Source organism: Osmerus eperlanus, chromosome 22, assembly GCF_963692335.1.
Source record: "Osmerus eperlanus chromosome 22, fOsmEpe2.1, whole genome shotgun sequence".
NCBI lineage: Eukaryota > Metazoa > Chordata > Actinopteri > Osmeriformes > Osmeridae > Osmerus > Osmerus eperlanus.
In genome coordinates, this window is record NC_085039.1 from 10,292,415 (window position 1) to 10,310,766 (window position 18,352).

At 48.6% G+C, this 18,352-nt stretch overlaps 1 protein-coding gene across 1 annotated transcript; it reads left to right on the forward strand.

Annotated features, from left to right (window-relative positions):
* Window positions 1–3,838: 3,838 nt before the first annotated feature.
* Window positions 3,839–17,772, forward strand: p4hb (prolyl 4-hydroxylase, beta polypeptide). The gene is made up of 11 exons (XM_062447968.1): window positions 3,839–4,139; window positions 5,696–5,902; window positions 8,362–8,495; window positions 8,641–8,778; window positions 10,701–10,805; window positions 11,022–11,147; window positions 11,321–11,521; window positions 12,240–12,360; window positions 13,471–13,652; window positions 14,786–14,896; window positions 16,043–17,772. The coding sequence occupies exons 1-11, from the start codon at window positions 4,001–4,003 to the stop codon at window positions 16,115–16,117; spliced, it is 1,539 nt and encodes a 512-aa protein (XP_062303952.1). The 5' UTR covers window positions 3,839–4,000; the 3' UTR covers window positions 16,118–17,772.
* Window positions 17,773–18,352: the final 580 nt, after the last annotated feature.

Sequence of the window (18,352 nt, forward strand, 5' to 3'; positions counted from 1 at the left end):
GTGGAGGAGAGTGTGGTTGGACTCCACTCTGCCCCTACGGTAGAGTCATATTTACATGGGCTTCCTTTCATCTTCTTTAAAACCCTAAACGCATGACTGATTGGTGCACATAGAAAATCCCCCACTTCCTTTTTGAAGGGAGGTCTGTTTTAGGGACGATAACCTTCTTACTATCAAGCCCACACACACACACACACACACACACACAGTTCCGGGAGTCTCCCGCATTTCAATAGCGGCTCCCGGACGCACACACACCACCCCGCAGAGTCCGGACAACAACCATCTGTCTGTTAGACTGTGTCATACAGGTCGCTATGGAAACAGTGATTGAATAAAAACATAGGAGCTGCCTATCTCCAGCTGGCCATGACCTGTTGGGATATTGTGTCTATGACATCATATCCTGCCAGGCTGAATACAAATGTGTCGGATGTTGGAGAGGAAGATCATTTTTGGTTCACCAATATTGCAATGTTACTTCATATAAATCTTATCCTTGGATGATATTATTCTTATTGTAGGCCTATATCTAATATTAATGTATAACATATATGTCGAAGGTCGCATTTTAGTAGAAGGTTGCGTTAGTTCAGGAGTTCTGCACAGTGGTCTTCAACCTTGGTCCTCAAGGCCCCTGTCCTGCATGTTTAAGATGTTTCCCTGCTCCAAAACACCCGATTCAAATGAATGGTCGTTAGCATGCTTTTGCAGAGCTCATTAACAACCCATTCATTTGAATCAAGTGTTTTGGAGCAGGGAAAACATACAGGACAGTGAGCTCTGAGAACCAGGGTTCAAGACCACTTGTCTGACATACAATTCAGCACATGCTGTCTGCATGGTATGCACAACACCCACCACTAGAGGGCTCTGGACTAGCATGATCACTTCTGCCTGGGGGGGGGCAGTCTTTCTCATGTCAAGTTTGTGAATTGTGCCATCATGTGGTCAAATCCCATTACTGACTTTCAGTTTACAATGAAGATTGCTACTGCATGTCTTTCTTTACAAGATTGGCATATGGTCACAGCACCAAATAACGTGTAGTGCTGATACACATATCCTGAACTGGGAGAAAAGAAGGAGCTCCAGTATAAAACAAACGCAGATCCACATTGGCTATGGGATCAGATCAGCCTTGTAAACATGATGCAGTGTTGAGGCAAAAATTGTCACACATATGGACTGAGGCGGAAGGATGATGTGTCACTTAAACAGAAGTGGCAGCCGTGGCAACAACTCTGAGGCTTCTCTTGGAAAAACTGTTGAAACTTTTTGACCATAGACTATCAGTCAATTGATAGGAAAATGCCCTTATATGTAAATATTTCGCTGTGGATTTAACCCTTGTGTTATCTTCGGGTCATTCTGACCCATCAGTCATTGTGACCCACCGTCGTATTGCGACAGATTTACCGCATACAAAGACAAAGTGAAGCCTTTTCTTTTAACCGTTGGGCTGTCTCAGACCCCCCACATTGCGAAGGTTAAAAGAAAATTATTTTAATTTGTTTTTGTATTGGGTAAAATTGGGTAAACACAACGATGGTTCGTTATGAACCTTTGGGTCATGTGACCCGAAGGCAGCACGAGGGTTAAGGAGATAAGACATACAAAAGCAGCATTCTAATTGAATTACCGTCGCACAATGGTTTAAAGGTTCTGTGTTGAACTGGCCCTCCCAATATTTGCTCCTTTGTTCATGAATATTCTTTGAAAAAGCATTGAAATCCTCTCCGCAGCACAACCCTGTGTTAAAAATACCCAGCAGCACCAATCCCAAGGTCAACATAACTGCAAGGCAGTTAGGGTATCGTCGGCATGGCAACCCATTCATCGGAAAGCTCTCACGCGTCGTCGTACATCCTGTCCTGTGTTCTCGTCTGCCGTGATCCCTGTAAGAAACTCATTAAGAGCTAATTGAATGACCTCACGGAATTGGTCATAACTTCGCCTCCGGTGCTGTGTGTGGATTGACCTGTGCAGCGGCGCTCGTTACGCCGTTCCCCCTTTGTGAATGCATTAGGTTCATTCGGCCACTTCCTCACGTTGTAATTTTTTTATTTGCCTTGAAAATGGAAAGTGCAAGATGAGGATCTGCTTGAAAGTGTGTGTGTGTGTGGGTGGGGGGGGGGGGTGAGGTAAGGTGAGGTGAGGTAAGGTGAGAATGCACTCAGCCCATTGAGTTTGTGAACCCACAGAAGGACAAGGCTGTTAAACTGAACAGTTGAGATGCCTTCAGCACCGCCGAGTCCCAGTTCTGTTGTTGAATGGCCACCAGGAACCATGAGCTCAGACTACATGCAGAGCAGTTAGTGGGCGCAGGGAGAGGCATTTAAGAAAAGCCTTGCTTCCACCGCAAATTCCCAGCACTACTTTGCAAGGAACAAGGGGAGTCAGGTGGCTGAGCGGTGAGGGAATCGGGCTAGTAATCCGAAGGTTGCCTGTTCGATTCCCGGTCATGCCAACTGACATTGTGTCCTTGGGCAAGGCACTTCACCCTACTTGCCTCGGGGGAATGTCCCTGTACTTACTGTAAGTCGCTCTGGATAAGAGCGTCTGCTAAATGACTAAATGTAAATGGAATGTAACTAGAAGGTAAACTGGAATTAATGTGTGTGTGTGTGTGTGTGTGTGTGTGTGTGTGTGTGTGTGTGTGTGTGTGTGTGTGTGTGTGTGTGTGTGTGTGTGTGTGTGTGTGTGTGTGTGTGTGTGTGTGTGTGTGGGGAGGGGGGTTGAGGAAGGACACATCACATGGCAGGAGAGATGATGTGGCCAAGACTGACTGGGAACAACAGCAGAAGGTTTAAGCCAATCATATTACATTCTGTAGATCGCATAGCTGACAGTTGGTACCCACTCTGGCCTGTTAGACAAGTGTTTCTGCATTTGCAGAAATTTTTTGAATTCATGTTTTTCCAGCTTGTTTTACACTAAAGTACATTTCATACTGACTCTGCCAATCTAATTAAGTTACTTAAAAGACTGTTTTCCATCTATTATAGGAATAAATAAACAATTTCTCAACGTTTTTCACTGTCTTCCCTGAGTGTTTGTGATTGTGTAGGGCCTATCTGATAGGACAAAGGAAAAAATACCACTTGGTCAGCAATAGGCTGTCAGTAGCTTATGCATTCCTGTATCTGTATTTGCTTGAAACAATTATGCCCTACTCAGCCAATTTTATCAGTCACTGTTAATAACTGAATTGAGAAATTGTTACTTTAGATTGTGAAGAGTAAATCGTTTGCATATGCTTGGCAACAGGTTATTTTTGCTTTGTCATGCACAGTCACTGACAGACGTCTACCTCTGTTGAACCCTGAGACGGGAAAGAGAAACGTGTTCTTAACCCTCTCGTGAACACGTCTCCCAAAAACGGATTTACTGAACTTCGTTGTCACCCAACAAAGTTGTTGGATTCAGAAGCCATACCTTCGTCAGATGATTAGCAATTTGATTTCAAGCTAATTTTGGTTTGATACTACGGGGTGATTCTGACTGCCTCCATTAATCATTGATTGGTGTAAATAATCTCCTGGCTGCCTGACTCCATAGTAATCGAGGCATTTGCCATTTTACATAATACTTTATGTAGATACATTGAATACATTAAAAATGACTAAGCTTAGATGTGATTTACGAGTTCACTGGAACTCATCCTTTATATCAACAAGTCTCAAAATACATCTCTCCCCACATTAAAAGCACCGTCAGACTCCAAACAATCAACAACGAATTACGGCATTCACTTCCAGGTGTCGTTAGCTGTGGTCCAGTCAAAATTCAACACGAACTGCTTTCTGCTTAATAAATGCGCATGCGCACCTCGGCTGACCCTTCTGGTTCCTGCGCGCAATGCCACGTTAGTAGCGGCAGACACAAAACACAAGCTTGCAGTTGCTACCGTTACTCGAAATTACACCGATATCCTCCGATTATTTGGTCTGTTTGCTACAGTTAAATTACTTATCAGAAAGCGCAGTCGACCGTGACCATGTTGAAGTTTTTCCTACTCTGCACATTGGCTGTGGCAAGCAGGGCTGAAATCACCGAGGAAGAAGATGTCCTGGTTCTGAAGAAAACTAACTTCGAGGATGCGCTGAAAGCTCACCCAAATATTCTTGTTGAGTTTTGTAAGTAGCCAATACGCTAAAGACGCATGATGTAGTTGACGTTGCCTACTTTTCAAAAACTGCATTAATGTATTCCAATTTGAAGGTAGCTTAGATCATTGGGAGTTAGCTAAGCAGCCGGTGTGAACTTGACCATATAGCCAGAGCAGAGCTAACTAGCTAGCTGTATCTGATTCATGTTATCACAAATACATGTAGCTAGGTATGCGAGGTGACATAATGCTTGTTGGCTCGCTCGTCTCATGCGTTCTGCCTAATAAGTAGAGCTAGCAAATCGTAACCAACCGTCAAGCTAATGTTTACCAACCTTACTTTGCCGAAGCTTTATTCAAACTAGATAAATGTTTGCGTTCTCATTATGTGAATAGGGCAGGGCCCGTCAAAGCTACATTTTACTTGCTTTATTAAAATGTGTTTAATATACAGTTACCAACCAGCGAAATGAAGCTACAGACGTGCTCACATTCCGTCTGATATTAAAAATACAGCATTCGCTAGATGGGTAGGCTAATCTAGTAATGAATTACTGCATGCTGACGAACACCAACCATGGGCAGTTTTGTTTTATTGGTTCGTGCCAAATTATTGCTTCTGTTAAGTTTGTAAACGTTACACGTGGATGTGTTTCTGCATCTGGATTATGATTGTAATGCATGTTGTCTCTAAAGTGGTCTGTTGTAGGTCTTGCCATTTGAAGAGCTTACACATTGTCTGCGCTTGCACATCATTTGTCAAGTAACAGGTTTAACGTGGGGACTGGTAAACGTTTATTTGCCAGCATGACGTGTAGATGTGCGTTTTTATTTCCTGCCCAAGTTTCGATTGAGAGATGTGGTTTTCTGGTCTGGTTGAAATCGTTTCAATTTCCTGATCTTGTCTCTTAAGATCTCAGATTAATTCAGATTGTTAACTCAGTTATATTACAAGACTATAGACTACTCGTTGGTAGGGATTCTTTTATTGTGAATATATTGTGCCCTAGAGGCGCATCTCTTTTCAAGACTGTCAAACTGTTCAGAATGTGGTGTTTGACACGCCTGTAGACCAGTGAGAATGCTCCACGAGTTGTACTTTCCAATGAGCGCTATTGGGGGAGGGTCATTTGTTTGCCCACGTATCTCACAGAAGGGCGGGACCTTGGGGGTTGGATGAGGTGCTAGGTTGACGTGTACTTAGCAGAGTTCAACTGTTCAAGATGTTTAACAGTTTTTATCAGAATTGCACGTTTCACCTCCACAATTGGGGCCATAAAATTTGCAGCTAGTCGTATTTTAGTGGATGGTATGACAAACCAATCTGGTGAACAATTCTAATACAAACAGGTAAATGATTGCCGTTAAATTTGTAAAAGGAAATTACCTTTAGACTTTGATCTTACAACAATACTTAATGGTGCCTGTACATCATTATTACACATTGCCATCTTGACCAGCCACTATAGAAAATACACACATCCAGAGCAGTAGTACACCCCAATATTACTTAATCTAAAAATGAACAAATCTACCCACCCCCCCCTCCTCCTCCTGTCTCCATCTCTCTCTCTCCTACTCTAGATGCCCCATGGTGTGGTCACTGCAAGGCTCTGGCCCCAGAGTTTGCCAAAGCTGCGGGCATGCTGAAGAAAGATGGCTCCGAGATCCGCCTGGGGAAGGTAGACGCCACCGAGGAGGCCGACCTGGCCCAGGAGTTCGGCGTCCGAGGCTACCCCACCATCAAGTTCTTCAAGGGAGGAGAGAAGGAGTCCCCCAAAGAATACTCTGGTGAGTGGCGGCACTGAACGTCAGCGACGCCAATCAAAGACTTCCACCGTTAAACCAGTTTGGTCCGCGTTGGTTCGGTTTGTGGTTTCCACTCGCTTTGCTTCTGTAACTGGAGATGACGCCTCGCGATAAGGAATTAGTCTGGTGGCACAGATTGCACCTTGCTGTACAGTGACCTGCCTCTTGTCTTGTGAATCAGTCAGTACTTCCTGATGCATTTTGTATGCTCAGTTGTATTTGTTGCGTATTCCGTTGCCCCTGCTGCTGTAACAGTGCCATTTCCCCTAGAGGATCAATAAAGTGCTCCTCCACTCCACTCTAAATCAGATGCACTCACCTCACACTGTACCCGGTATTTTTTTTTTATCTCAACCCTTTCAGTCATTATCTATAACGGTTGAATGAAACAATGCCAAAGTGCCCCACTGAACAGGACATTGATTTGATCTGAGCCACACAATCTTGGATAATGTCCGAGACATGGACGGCCCAGGAGGTTAAAGCAGCAGGCGATTAGGTGGTTATTTTCTGAGCGGCGTCTCAGGCGGCTGGTAATGACCTCAGTCGTGCCGCTAGCGTGACTCCCATCAGTCAGCAGAATGAGTTGGGTGAATGGGCCATTCCATCCGCCCCTTACGACTGTGAGTAAAGTCGGGGGCCCCCTCCTCCATACATTCTACCCACACGCTCTCTTGCTCCAGCTGTCTCTGTATGTCTCTCTCTCCCCCTCTCTCACTCCCAGTCCAAGCAGCCCAGCTGTGCGATGTGCAGTTCCTCACGTTCCCTCTGGTGGGCGGGGCCAGAGCTATGTGGTTTTAAGGGGGGGGGGGGGGGGGTGGAGAGGGGGGCTGGAAACTTGTGTGGAGGGGAAAGCCAGCCCAGCCTGCTTACTCTGCATCCACTCTCTCTTTTCTCTTCTATTTCTCTCACTCTTTCTTTGTGGGGGCTCCCAAGAGGTGTGGTCATAAGACCACAGGCAGAATCCCTTCTCCAGTTGTAAGTGTTGTGAGTCAGATGGCTGAGTGGTGAGGGAGTCGGGCTAGTAATCTTAAGGTTGCCAGTTCGATTCCCAGCCGTGCCAAATGACGTTGTGTCCTTGGGCAAGGCACTTCACCCTACTTGCTTCGGGGGGAATGTCCCTGTACTTACTGTAAGTCGCTCTGGATAAGGGCGTCTGCTAAATGACTAAATGTAAATGTAATGTAATGTCTCGAGCGTGTCTGTCTGTGGTGTGCTAACTAACGCCTCCCATTACAACCCCCCCACCTCCTCCATTTAAAAATTATTCAGGTTAAAGGAGCAATTCATCCCAAAATCTAAATGCATATTTTTCCTCTTAGCTGCAGTGCTATGTATCCATCTAGATTGTTTTGGTGGGAGTTACATTTACATTTTACATTTAGTCATTTTAGCAGACGCTCTTATCCAGAGCGACTTACAGTAAGTACAGGGACATTCCCCCGAGGCAAGTAGGGTGAAGTGCCTTGCCCAAGGACACAACGTCATTTTGCATGACCGGGAATCGAACTGGCAACCTTCGGATTACCAGCCCGATTCCCTCACCGCTCAGCCACCTGACTCCCTGTTACTGAGTTTGAGATGTCTACCTTCTCAGAAATATAATGGAACTAGATGACACTCGGTGCTCAAAGCACCAAAGAAGAACATTTGAAAAACTGCACAGTCTCATCTAGGGTCTATTTTCTCTCAACCTAACTACACCCGCCAACCGTATCACCGCGCAGAGGGAAGCATGTCGTGTCCATTTGCAGACTCACCCTTTCTTTCTGCGTAGTGATACGGTTGCTGGGTGTAGTCCGGTGGGAGGAGAAATGGTGAAGCGGATAAGAGGGCATTTACTTTACAACTTGTTCCTCTGCACCGTTGTTTGATCTGCGTCTGGCTGTACCCTTTGTATCCGTGGATACCAGGCTGGTCTGGTGATCTGGGCCGTGTCCAAATACTACTTTAAATCTTCCCCTTTTCACTTCTCACCTTGCCTTTTGTAAACACGAGTCACAGACGTTTTGAATTGAAATCCTAATTTGAATAGTGGAGATGTTCTCTCTCTTATCATCTTATCCTGCTTTATACTTATGAAATGGTGCCGGTGGTAACAAAGCAGGACCGTTAAGGGTGCTTTGGTTAGTGTTGGAACTTGGCCCGGGGTAACTGGGAAGTGTTGGAACACGGCCCGAGGTAACTGTGGGACGTGTTGGAATACGGCCTGAGGTAACTGTGGGAGGTGTTGGAACACGGCCTGAGGTAACTGTGGGAAGTGTTGGAACACGGCCCGAGGTAACTGTGGGAAGTGTTGGAACACGGCCCGAGGTAACTGTGGGAAGTGTTGGAACACGGCCCGAGGTAACTGTGGGAAGTGTTGGAACACGGCCCGAGGTAACTGTGGGAAGTGTTGGAACACGGCCCGGGGTAACTGTGCCTGTCTTTGTCTGCTGCAGCTGGCAGACAGGCCGATGACATCGTCAACTGGCTGAAGAAGCGCACGGGACCTGCCGCCACCACCCTCACCGAGGTCACCCAGGCCGAGTCCATGATCGCCGACAACGAGGTTGCCGTCATCGGCTTCTTCAAGGTGAGACGGTAGCCCCCCCTGGGTTAAAACGCCGCTTGTCAGAATTCGAAAGGGGGGGGATCTGTTTTCCTTGCCGTTTCTCGTTCCTCCTACTACATGTAAGACTGGGTTCATCTGAGCCAGGCGTTTCCCTCTCTCCCCACAGGACGTCGAGTCAGAGGGCGCCAAGGCCTTCCTGAAGTCCGGCGAGGCCGTCGACGACGTGCCGTTCGGCATCACCTCAGACGACGCCGTGTACGCCAAGTACGAGGTGTCCAAGGACGGTGTCGTCCTCTTCAAGAAGGTAGGATTTATTTCCTGTTTTGGTGTGTCAAAAGTTACTGGCGCTACCGAAAATGGACAATTTCTGCCTTTGATATTTCTTTACCCGGGCACACATGCACTGTAGATATTTTCTACTTCAACCCACATCTTGGGTTTCTTAACATTAGCCAACATTCATAGCTGTGCCCCCAAAGCTCTCTAGGGACTCTGACACATTTGACCAAGTCAAAATGATTTATAAATACGCTTAACAGGCCGACCATCCCCTTTTAAGTATCAGTATATCACTAGTGTAATGCATCCCGCACTAGTTCTGTGTCCAAATGGGCTACTTGAATAGTCTGCAGACAGCTCCATGCTTTACGAGCTACAAGCCCGTCTTCCATATCTGCGGGCCTATCTGGTCTCCAGTGCTAATTCTGTCCCTTGGACAGCGCGGCAAGCTTCTCCCCGGTCCTCCTGCTTTTGGGCTCTTCGCCGTCTGCGCTGGGTCACGCTGAGGATGAAGTCATCGAGGTTCGGAAGCGTCTGGAAGGTTGACGCCGCACACGTCGTCCAGCCTACCTTCTAGGCTCGTGACGGAATTAGTTGCCAGCATGACTTCTGAGGGCCGAGATGAAACGCGAGAGATTGTCGCTGTTCTTTTTAGTTTGGTTTCGAAGTTAGCGGGACACATCTACATTTAGTCATTTAGCAGACACTCTTATCCAGAGCGACGTACAGTAAGACATTAGACATTCCCCCGAGGCAAGTAGGGTGAAGTGCCTTGCCCAGGGACACAACGTCATTTGGCACGGCCAGGAATCGAACCCGGAAACCTTCTGATTGGTAGCCCGATTCCCGAACCGCTCAGTCATGTGACCCCCTAGTGAAGGTAGTTATCAGGATCATGAGAGGCCATGACCTTCATTCCAACCTACTCAAATGATCGAGTGGTCTTCCAGGGTGTGAAGAAATCGATATTATGTTCCATCCTCATTACATAACCATATTTTTTTCACTCGATCGACATAATCGGAGGCTTGTTGGCTGCTGAGTGAGACTTGGCTCAAAGGTCAGCCAAGACGACAAGGGTGAGCTGGCTCCACATGGGCAGTCCATTAGAGTTATGTCATGTGTTGCTCTTACATCCCCCTTCTCTGTATTTTAAATGTATGAGGTAATCCTTCTGCTCGTCATCAAGGAGTCTGTGGGGGACAGTATTGATTTTCATTGGTTCAATGGTTCATTTCGGAACCTTCTTTGGGAAATGGTTCTTAGTCACTTCGCATTCTATCACTTTTGAATGAGCGATGGCAAACACATTCGTCTAAGACAAACAAATTCAGGTTAGGCTGGCCATTTATTCCATCTCCCTTCAAATGTCATGAGATTTTTCTTTAAATCCTATATTTGGTCGCTGCTGATTGATGCCTTTTGCAGTCCAAGGGCGGGCCTTCACATGCTGTCGTTCTATAGGTTCCTTGGCTGTGATTTTGGAAGTGGTTTATCGAGACATGGATGAGGTTGCTTCATCTTGTCGCATCAACAATCCCCTCCTTTCCTGACCCACTCCTCTCACACAATTTCTCTGGGTTAGAACAAGTACAGGACGTTTTTTGGTCTTTTTACTTCCTGTTAGGAACAGGACTCTGGTTTCACAGTCGGTGTCCGTAAGTCCTGTGGTGGAACACCCGCATACGATTCCAACACTCCATTGTGTGCCAGCAAGAGCTGCCTGGCACTAGGGCGTGTGCTGCTATTCTTAACACTCAATAAAAAACCCCAGTCCAACCTCCTGGTGTTTCCAAGGGGGGTCCAGTAAGTCTAATGTTAAGGTTTAATGTCTTCCTGAGTTCCCAGGCAGAACCGGTTAGATATAGACCCCAGCTGGGCAAGGGAAAAGGGGGGGGGGGGGATTATCGAGCACCAGCTAAAGTCTGTTTTCTGTAACGTTGACAGTTTGACGAGGGCCGCAACACCTTCGACGGGGAGCTCACCAAGGAGAACCTGCTGGCCTTCATCAAGTCCAACCAGCTGCCTCTGGTCATTGAATTCACCGAGCAGGTAACTGTTCCATCAGACATGTCCCACATAAACGCCTTCCAATATCTGCAGAAGCTACCTACAGTTTCCCAATCTGCACTTTTAGTGTTACACCTGAATTCATTCCACACAATCTGCCCCTCAGTTACATAGACCCGTTGTTTATTTTGAGTTTCTCCCGCTAATCGCGAGGGGCTGCCTCTTCACGTGTAAGCATTCATGTTCCGTCCCCTCCAGACTGCCCCCAAGATCTTCGGAGGAGAAATCAAGTCCCACATTCTCCTGTTCGTGCCCAAGGCAGCCGCTGACTTCCAGGAAAAGATGGACCAGTTCAAGAAGGCAGCCGAGGGCTTCAAGGGCAAGGTGTGTGGATCTGAAATGTGTTGCTGCTGCTTTGCATGTATGCTGCATCGTGGAAGTTCTTTGAACGTTTGCTCAAACCATCCTTCATGGTCGACCCCCCCCCCCCCCCCCCGCCCTACTTCAAGGGTCAGTCGTGATGCAAGTTTCCCCATCATCCTCTTCCCCCTCTGCAGATCCTCTTCATCTTCATCGACAGCAAGATCGATGACAACCAGCGCATCCTGGAGTTCTTCGGCCTGAAGAAGGAGGAGTGCCCCGCCATCCGCCTCATCACCCTGGAGGACGAGATGACCAAGTACAAGCCCGAGAACGAGGCCATCACCGCCGAGAACATCATCGCCTTCTGCACGCTCTTCACAGACGGCAAACTCAAGGTGCGGCGGCGTAGGACAAACGCGTTTTATGATTGAGTCAGGTGGCTGAGCGCTTAGGGAATCGGGCCAGTAATCTGAAGGTTGCGAGTTCGATTCCTGTCCGTGCCAAATGACGTTGTGTCCTTGGGCAAGGCACTTCACCCTACTTGCCTCGGGGGAATGTCCCTGTGCTTACTGTAAGTCGCTCTGGATAAGAGCGTCTGCTAAATGAACTACATGTAATGGTTGACGGGGCTCGAATGGGCGCGTTACAGCGCTGTGTGCCCGTGAGAAATGGCGGCATGCCGCGGGGTTGCGCCTGAAGGCGTTTGTCACTGTCAACTGTCGCATGGGTCTCTAACCAAGAACATGTTGGCCCCTCTCCTAAAAGGAGTTCAGTAGTATAGGTCATGCTGCAGGCTGACCTAAAGAACAGTTTGTGCCTTGCTGCTCCTATGGACTGGCTCCATTACCCACATGTACTGCTAGCCAAGGTGCCTTGAGCCCTCAGCCCCTCACTAGCAGCAAACCCACAGTCAGTAGCAATTGAACTGTTTTCCCAGATGTGCAACATAAAGGAGTTCATCACGATTTTAGAAGTGTACATTTGTTGTGGGTATTTAAAAATGGGTTTGGCATCGTATGCCCAGTACGTGTCGAAACATAAATGTCCGTTTTCCCTGCTGAAGATGATGGAACATTTCCGTTCATCGTGCATGCCCTCTTGTGTCCACTGCAGCCCCACCTCATGAGCCAGGATGTCCCCGAGGACTGGGACAAGAACCCCGTCAAGGTCCTGGTGGGCAAGCTCTTCGAGGAAGTCGTCTTCAACCCCACCAAGAACGTCTTCGTCGAGTTTTGTAAGCATTTTTTTTTTTTTGGACTCGCTCACTCGACCCCCACCCCCCCCCACCTCTCCCCGTACCCTGGGTGGCTGTAGCCACCTGGCCGTACGCCCAGGGCAGAGCCCACGCCATAGGGGCATGACTGCGCGACAACCATGCCTGTGCTCAATCTCCCCGGAGGGGGGGGGGGAGAGGTGTGCAAGCGACCCAGACATTTTTTTTTAAGTGGCTCTCCTTTTGATGACCCCCCCCCCCCCCCCCCCTTAGCAGGGAGAAGGGTGATGTGCATGGACAGACAGTCTGAAACCTGAGTTGCACCCACATCCTCCCCCCCCCTGCCTGCCGGCCTCTTCCAGCGCTAACCCGCTGGTGCACAAGACGGTCAAGATCACATCCTCCTGCTAATCAATGAAGGCAACCCTAGACACCGAGAATGAAAACACGAGGACTCTTTTAGCGTCCGTGTGGATTTTAATAGCCCTCTCTCCCTAAATGTAGTCTTTCTGTTAAGGGACCTGGGGGGGGGGGAATGTTCCATCGCTGGAGCTTTTGATGTTGCTCACGTTCAGTCACCCCATAGGGGATGCTACCAGTCCATAGGATTGGTGGGGTGGGGGTGGGTCATAAGCTGTGCCATGCTCAGTGCTCGTCAGTCCTCTGACTGGGTTGGTGCCAAGGCCCAGGGCACCAGGACTGGCTCACCTGTCATGAACCCAGCTGCCAGTCCCACTCTACTGAAAGCCACAGGCTTAGTTTAATGGCCTACAGTCAAGCTCTTGGTCTTATTGAAACTGCTGAAAGCAGAATGGACCATCTAGACATGCATCTTTTTTAGTAAATGTTCCGTGCATGCAGACATGCATTTGAAGAGGTATTTTTAACCGTGCTGTAACTGCACGACTGATTGCGTTCATGTCAGCAATGATAAAAGGTCACGGCAGTGTTGGTTCTCGCACTCAAAATAAGACAAAAATATAATATGAAAATATATATGAAAATGTATAAAGGAAATGGTTAAACTAAAATAAAACCTAGTTAAACTAGATTTAAAAAATAAATCCTACATGTTCCTAACTCGCGTCCCTCCTCTAACACCCTGACCGCTCTCCCTTCCTCCCCGCTCAGACGCCCCCTGGTGCGGCCACTGCAAACAGCTCACCCCCATCTGGGAGAAGCTGGGGGAGCAGTTCAAGGACAGCGAAGACATCATCGTGGCCAAGATGGACTCCACCGCCAACGAGGTGGACACCGTCAAAGTGCACAGCTTCCCCACGCTCAAGTTCTTCCCCGCGGGCGACGACCGCAAGGTGAGTCTCTCCTCAAAACCACCAGTTGAGCTGTCGCGCTCCTTTTTCTGTCCGGTAAAACGGCGGCGACCGCTAAAGGGAGGAAGTGTCTCAGGCGAGCCCATGCAGGAGCCTCACGTTCCCCCTTATTTATCTGCTTCGGAAGCTCAGCGACGCTAGCCACCCCATACCCTCTTCCTTCATCCACCTAGCCGTTTGATCCATCCTCCACCTCCCAAACTAGTTTACCCCCCTCCGTCCATCCACCCGGCTCGGTGGTGATTTCACACTTTCCCCTCGGGCGTCGCAGGGTGGGTATCATCGTTCAGCTAATTATTTGTTGCCCCCCCCCCCCCCCGTGTGAATCACGCAGCCTTTACTGATTTAGCCGTGCGAGCCACACGTGCTGACACCCTAGCTGCAGGCCCGGCTCATCCAGCCTGCCTTTGTGACGGTGTTTACTGCCTCGCAGCCTCTCCTAGTTGTCCCATCAATGACTTCCTCTCCAGGAGACCCCCACCCTCCGCTCTCTCTCATACCCCCCCTGCTGCTGACACCGTCACCCCAACCCAGGGTCTCCTCATGACCCTCCAGCCTGTCCCCCTGGGGCTCCATGGAGCAGGCGGGCTGGGAGAGGTTGCCCGCCTTCATAGAAAAGGGGATTCCCTTTCGCTAAGAACCAGGGGTTTGACCCCCACGGCCCCTGCCCTGCCCACGGGGCCCCGAGAGAGAGCAGCCAAGCTGGGAGGGGTTCCGGGACAGAGGAGGCAGCTGCACCAGAGACTCAGGCTCTGACAGCTCATTATGGACTGGGTGGACTTGAGACGTGCCGGCTGAGGCGTAGTGTGTGTGTGTGTGTGTGTGTGAGAGGTAGACGTCTCTATGAGTATCATGGTAACGCCCCCCCCCCCATCACCCTGGCTGTATATCTCCAGTCTCATGTTATTGCAGTACCTCATTTACTGGGCCCATAGTCGTATTAAATGAAAGACTATGAGTTTCTGCAACCCTTTTATTAAGGAGTGTTTTGTAACCACCAGGCCCCATTGGATCGTTATACTGGAACTTGCCTCAAACTCCTCAGTCTTTGCATGAGTGTGTGTTTGATGAGGTGTGTCACCCCGGAGTGTTAAACGCTGCGTCTCGTCTCCCAGGTGATCGACTACAACGGCGAGAGGACGCTGGAGGGCTTCACCAAGTTCCTGGAGAGCGGCGGTCTGGACGGCGGGGCGCCCGAGGGAGCGGAGGTGGACGAGGAGGTCGACGTGAGTAAACCCCTGGAGAGCGGCAATTAAAACCCAGCCCTTTACAGGTGCCGAGATGCTGGTCTCATCAGTTCCAAAGGCTCATGTTATTGACTGCTTGAAGCTGATGAGGGTGCATCAATAACAAGATGGCCGACGTCTTAAGCGGATATGGAAAAAACGCTCCCATATCAGCTCTTGTAAATATTTTACTACCGAGTCAATGTGCGGAGTTATCCCCCAGGTCTCTGTGGGGATGGACCTCCTGATTTTCACACCTCTGGCACCTCCAGTGGGTGTTAGGGCCAGGGCCCGCATCCAAGACCCACAGGAGATCCAGCTCAAACCAGCCTCCCCCCCCCCCCCCCAGCCCTCACCACCACCACCTCCCCCCCATCCTCCTTCTCAGAAATCTAATTACAGGGGTCCGGCTGCTGGATCTAATGCCCACCACAGCTGCTGCTGCTGCTGTTTACTGATGAAGCCCCTAGTAACCGCCCCTCCCTGCAGCGCTGCACCAACACTCCTCCCCCCCCCCCCCCCCCCTTTCCACACACACCCACACACTCTCCCACCATCCTCAGTCAACACATGCCTTGCCTCGTCCACATGCTCATTCCAGTCAACACCCCCGACCCCGACCCCAGCCTCCTCCTTAAAGCTGACCTCGTGAAGAGAGAGATGTCATCTTTATGCTTGGGTTGCGACTCGGCCTTGTTTACGCGCAAAGGCCTACACGTGTCACGACGCCCGCTGGTTGGGTTAGCTGAGGATGTACAGGGAGTCAGGTGGCTGAGCGGTGAGGGAGTCAGGCTAGTAATCTGAAGGTTGCCAGTTTGATTCCCTGCCGTGTCAAAATGACGTTGTGTCCTTGGGCAAGGCACTTCACCCTACTTGCCTCGGGGGGAATGTCCCTGTACTTACTGTAAGTCGCTCTGGATAAGAGCGTCTGCTAAATGACTAAATGTATAGGGGATACACTGCCCTCTGTGGGGTTTGTGTCGAGTATTTATAATCCCGTCTGACACTGATGCTAGGGTGAAATATGCACAGCGGCTGTGTGCATGAACTAGCCTGTCAATCCCCGACAAGTTTGAAGTGGAGGATGATCTGTGTTTATCACGTGTTGAAGCATCTCTCCTCTGATCCCCCCCCCCTCTCTTTCAGGATTTGGAAGACGTGGACGATCAGGACGGCGACAGCGAGGACTCGGACGGCGAGGAGAAGCACGACGAGTTATAAGGGCCGGAGAGAGGAGGGAAGATCAACACCACCACCCCCCTCCCACCCCAACCCCTCCAACGCACCACCACCCACAAACCGTCAGCAAACCGCCTCTGTCCTGTGAACACTAACTTCTCCTTAAGCTACTACTCCCATCAGTCAGCAGGCGCAGCAGGAACTCTGTCAGCCCTGAGGCCGACTCTCCAATCCCCCCCTCCCCTACCTTCTGCTCCAGATGGGACTCTTCTACACCTCCATGCGAACTATGGAACGGTGCATACCACCACTCGAAAGAGGGGTGTCCTTTTCTTTTTTTTTGAGACTTTTCGTAATCAAATTCACCTCATTCGATGACAGAGTTTGCATTGTGTAATATGAACCAAATGTTTTGTGAAAACTGCGTTGAAACACATACTTGACATATCCATTTAAAAAAAAAAAAAAAAAATATATATATATATATATATATATATATATATGAACCCCCCTTCGATATCCTTTGGGCAAATTCCTTCCCATCCCTCTCCCCCTGAAAAGCCTCTCATTGTTCAGAGTGAGGATGGGGGTAGCGAGTTCTGTGGTGGGGCCTGTATTGGTGGGCCTGGGCAGGGAAGCCAGTGATCCTGTGATGGGCAGTTGGACGGCTAGTGGAGTGTGTGTGTGTGAGGTGGCATATAAAGACTGACCTCTCAGGGGACTCGGGGCCATTCTATTACAGCCGTTTTATTAAAGTTCAAATACATGAATGAAAGCTTGTTCCGCGTAGCACACAAGCCCCTGGAAGCAATGCAAGCATCCGTAGCCAAGACCAATCAGAGGGTCACTTGTTTTTCTTTCGCTCTCTGCCTTCGTTCCCTTCTGCTGGTATGGTTTCTCCTCAGTTCCCTTTCCCCATTAGTTTTTTTTTTTCCTCACAGCATGGCTACTGACTTATTTTTTTAGATAAAAAAGAAAGGTAAACTTTGGAAGATTTTTTTTTTTTGTATTTAATTGTATTTACAGTATAAAGGTTTTTATTTTTAATCTGACATTTGTTAATCTATATACCAGGAGGATGCCCAGATGAAATCTAGACTCCAAGCTGGGGCAGTGTTGGCCCTCTGACGCAAATCTCTCAAACCCTGGGCTGGTTTGGTCGTGGGGAAAGGTGGGAGTTTTCTGTAGGTTGCACTGTGTTTATGCCAATCAGAGATTCCACATGGTTACTGAGAGGTTGAGGTTGTAACTTGAAGGGAACGATGTCGAGGGTATCTGAGACATGTCCGTTCATCTGTGAGGGGGAGGACCAGTGTAGCAGCCCCGCCCCCACTACCCCTACTGGGCCACCTCCCATCCCTCTGACTCTACCTGACTCCTGTCCTTGTGTGTGCGTGTGTGTGTGTGTGTGTGTGTGAGACTTTGAATGACTTACCTTGGCGGTTTCCAGCTAATTTGTTTTTCTCACTTCCAGGGATATGGTTGTGTGTTTTGGCTTGTGAATTAGTTTTTTTGCCTGTGTTTGGGGACATTGTCAGGGATGGGAGGATGAAGTTTGTCAGGGATGAGAACTGGGCCAGCAGCTGTTAAGGGTTGGGGGAAACGTTCGAGAGACCAAGCATTCCATCACATTCAATTTGACGTCGATACAATGAAAACTGGTGGCCAAATAAATAAATAAAAATCTGTAAAAATTACTTTGTTTTTATTTTTACAATTTACATTCCTTCATTGAGGATCCCTACATATTAGTCACAACTATAAAACTTGGATTTAATGAATATTTATTGATAGTTAGATAGTCATGGCCATACCGATGAATACCTTCAGTGCCAATCTATTTACATTTATGCATCTATTTAGTTGCTCATGCTGTAAAATGACCTGTTTACAGCAACAGTTATTTTCTTCAGTGAAGCTCTGCCATGATACTTGACCTGGTCAGTTGACATACCCTGGCAGTAAACCATTTGTATACCACCTTAGTGTTTACTAGAAGTTTCTCTTCCCCCCCCCCCCCCCCCACCCTTCTTTCCAGAGGTGTATGACCACTTGTTTACATGATTCATCTGGAAGTGGAAGAGACCACTTTCCAAAAAGGGGGATGATGTTGACCAAATGGTATTTTGTGTGGTTAAAACAGAAGCTGGGGTCCACTGCTGTATTGGCTGGAGATATGAGATGGATCCTGAAGCTTGTGACACGGTGGTAGGGCCTGCATGCATCTTCCAATTCTAGACACCATATCTGTGAGGTGACGAAGCCTAAAATAGCTGT

Excerpts from the sequence above, each read along its gene's own strand:
- p4hb (XM_062447968.1), top strand. The coding sequence starts at position 4,001 with ATGTTGAAGTTTTTCCTACTCTGCACATTGGCTGTGGCAAGCAGGGCT. Across the intron at positions 8,496-8,640 it reads CCGTCATCGGCTTCTTCAAG|GACGTCGAGTCAGAGGGCGC; the intron begins GTGAGACGGTAG and ends CTCTCCCCACAG. Across the intron at positions 13,653-14,785 it reads CCGCGGGCGACGACCGCAAG|GTGATCGACTACAACGGCGA; the intron begins GTGAGTCTCTCC and ends CTCGTCTCCCAG.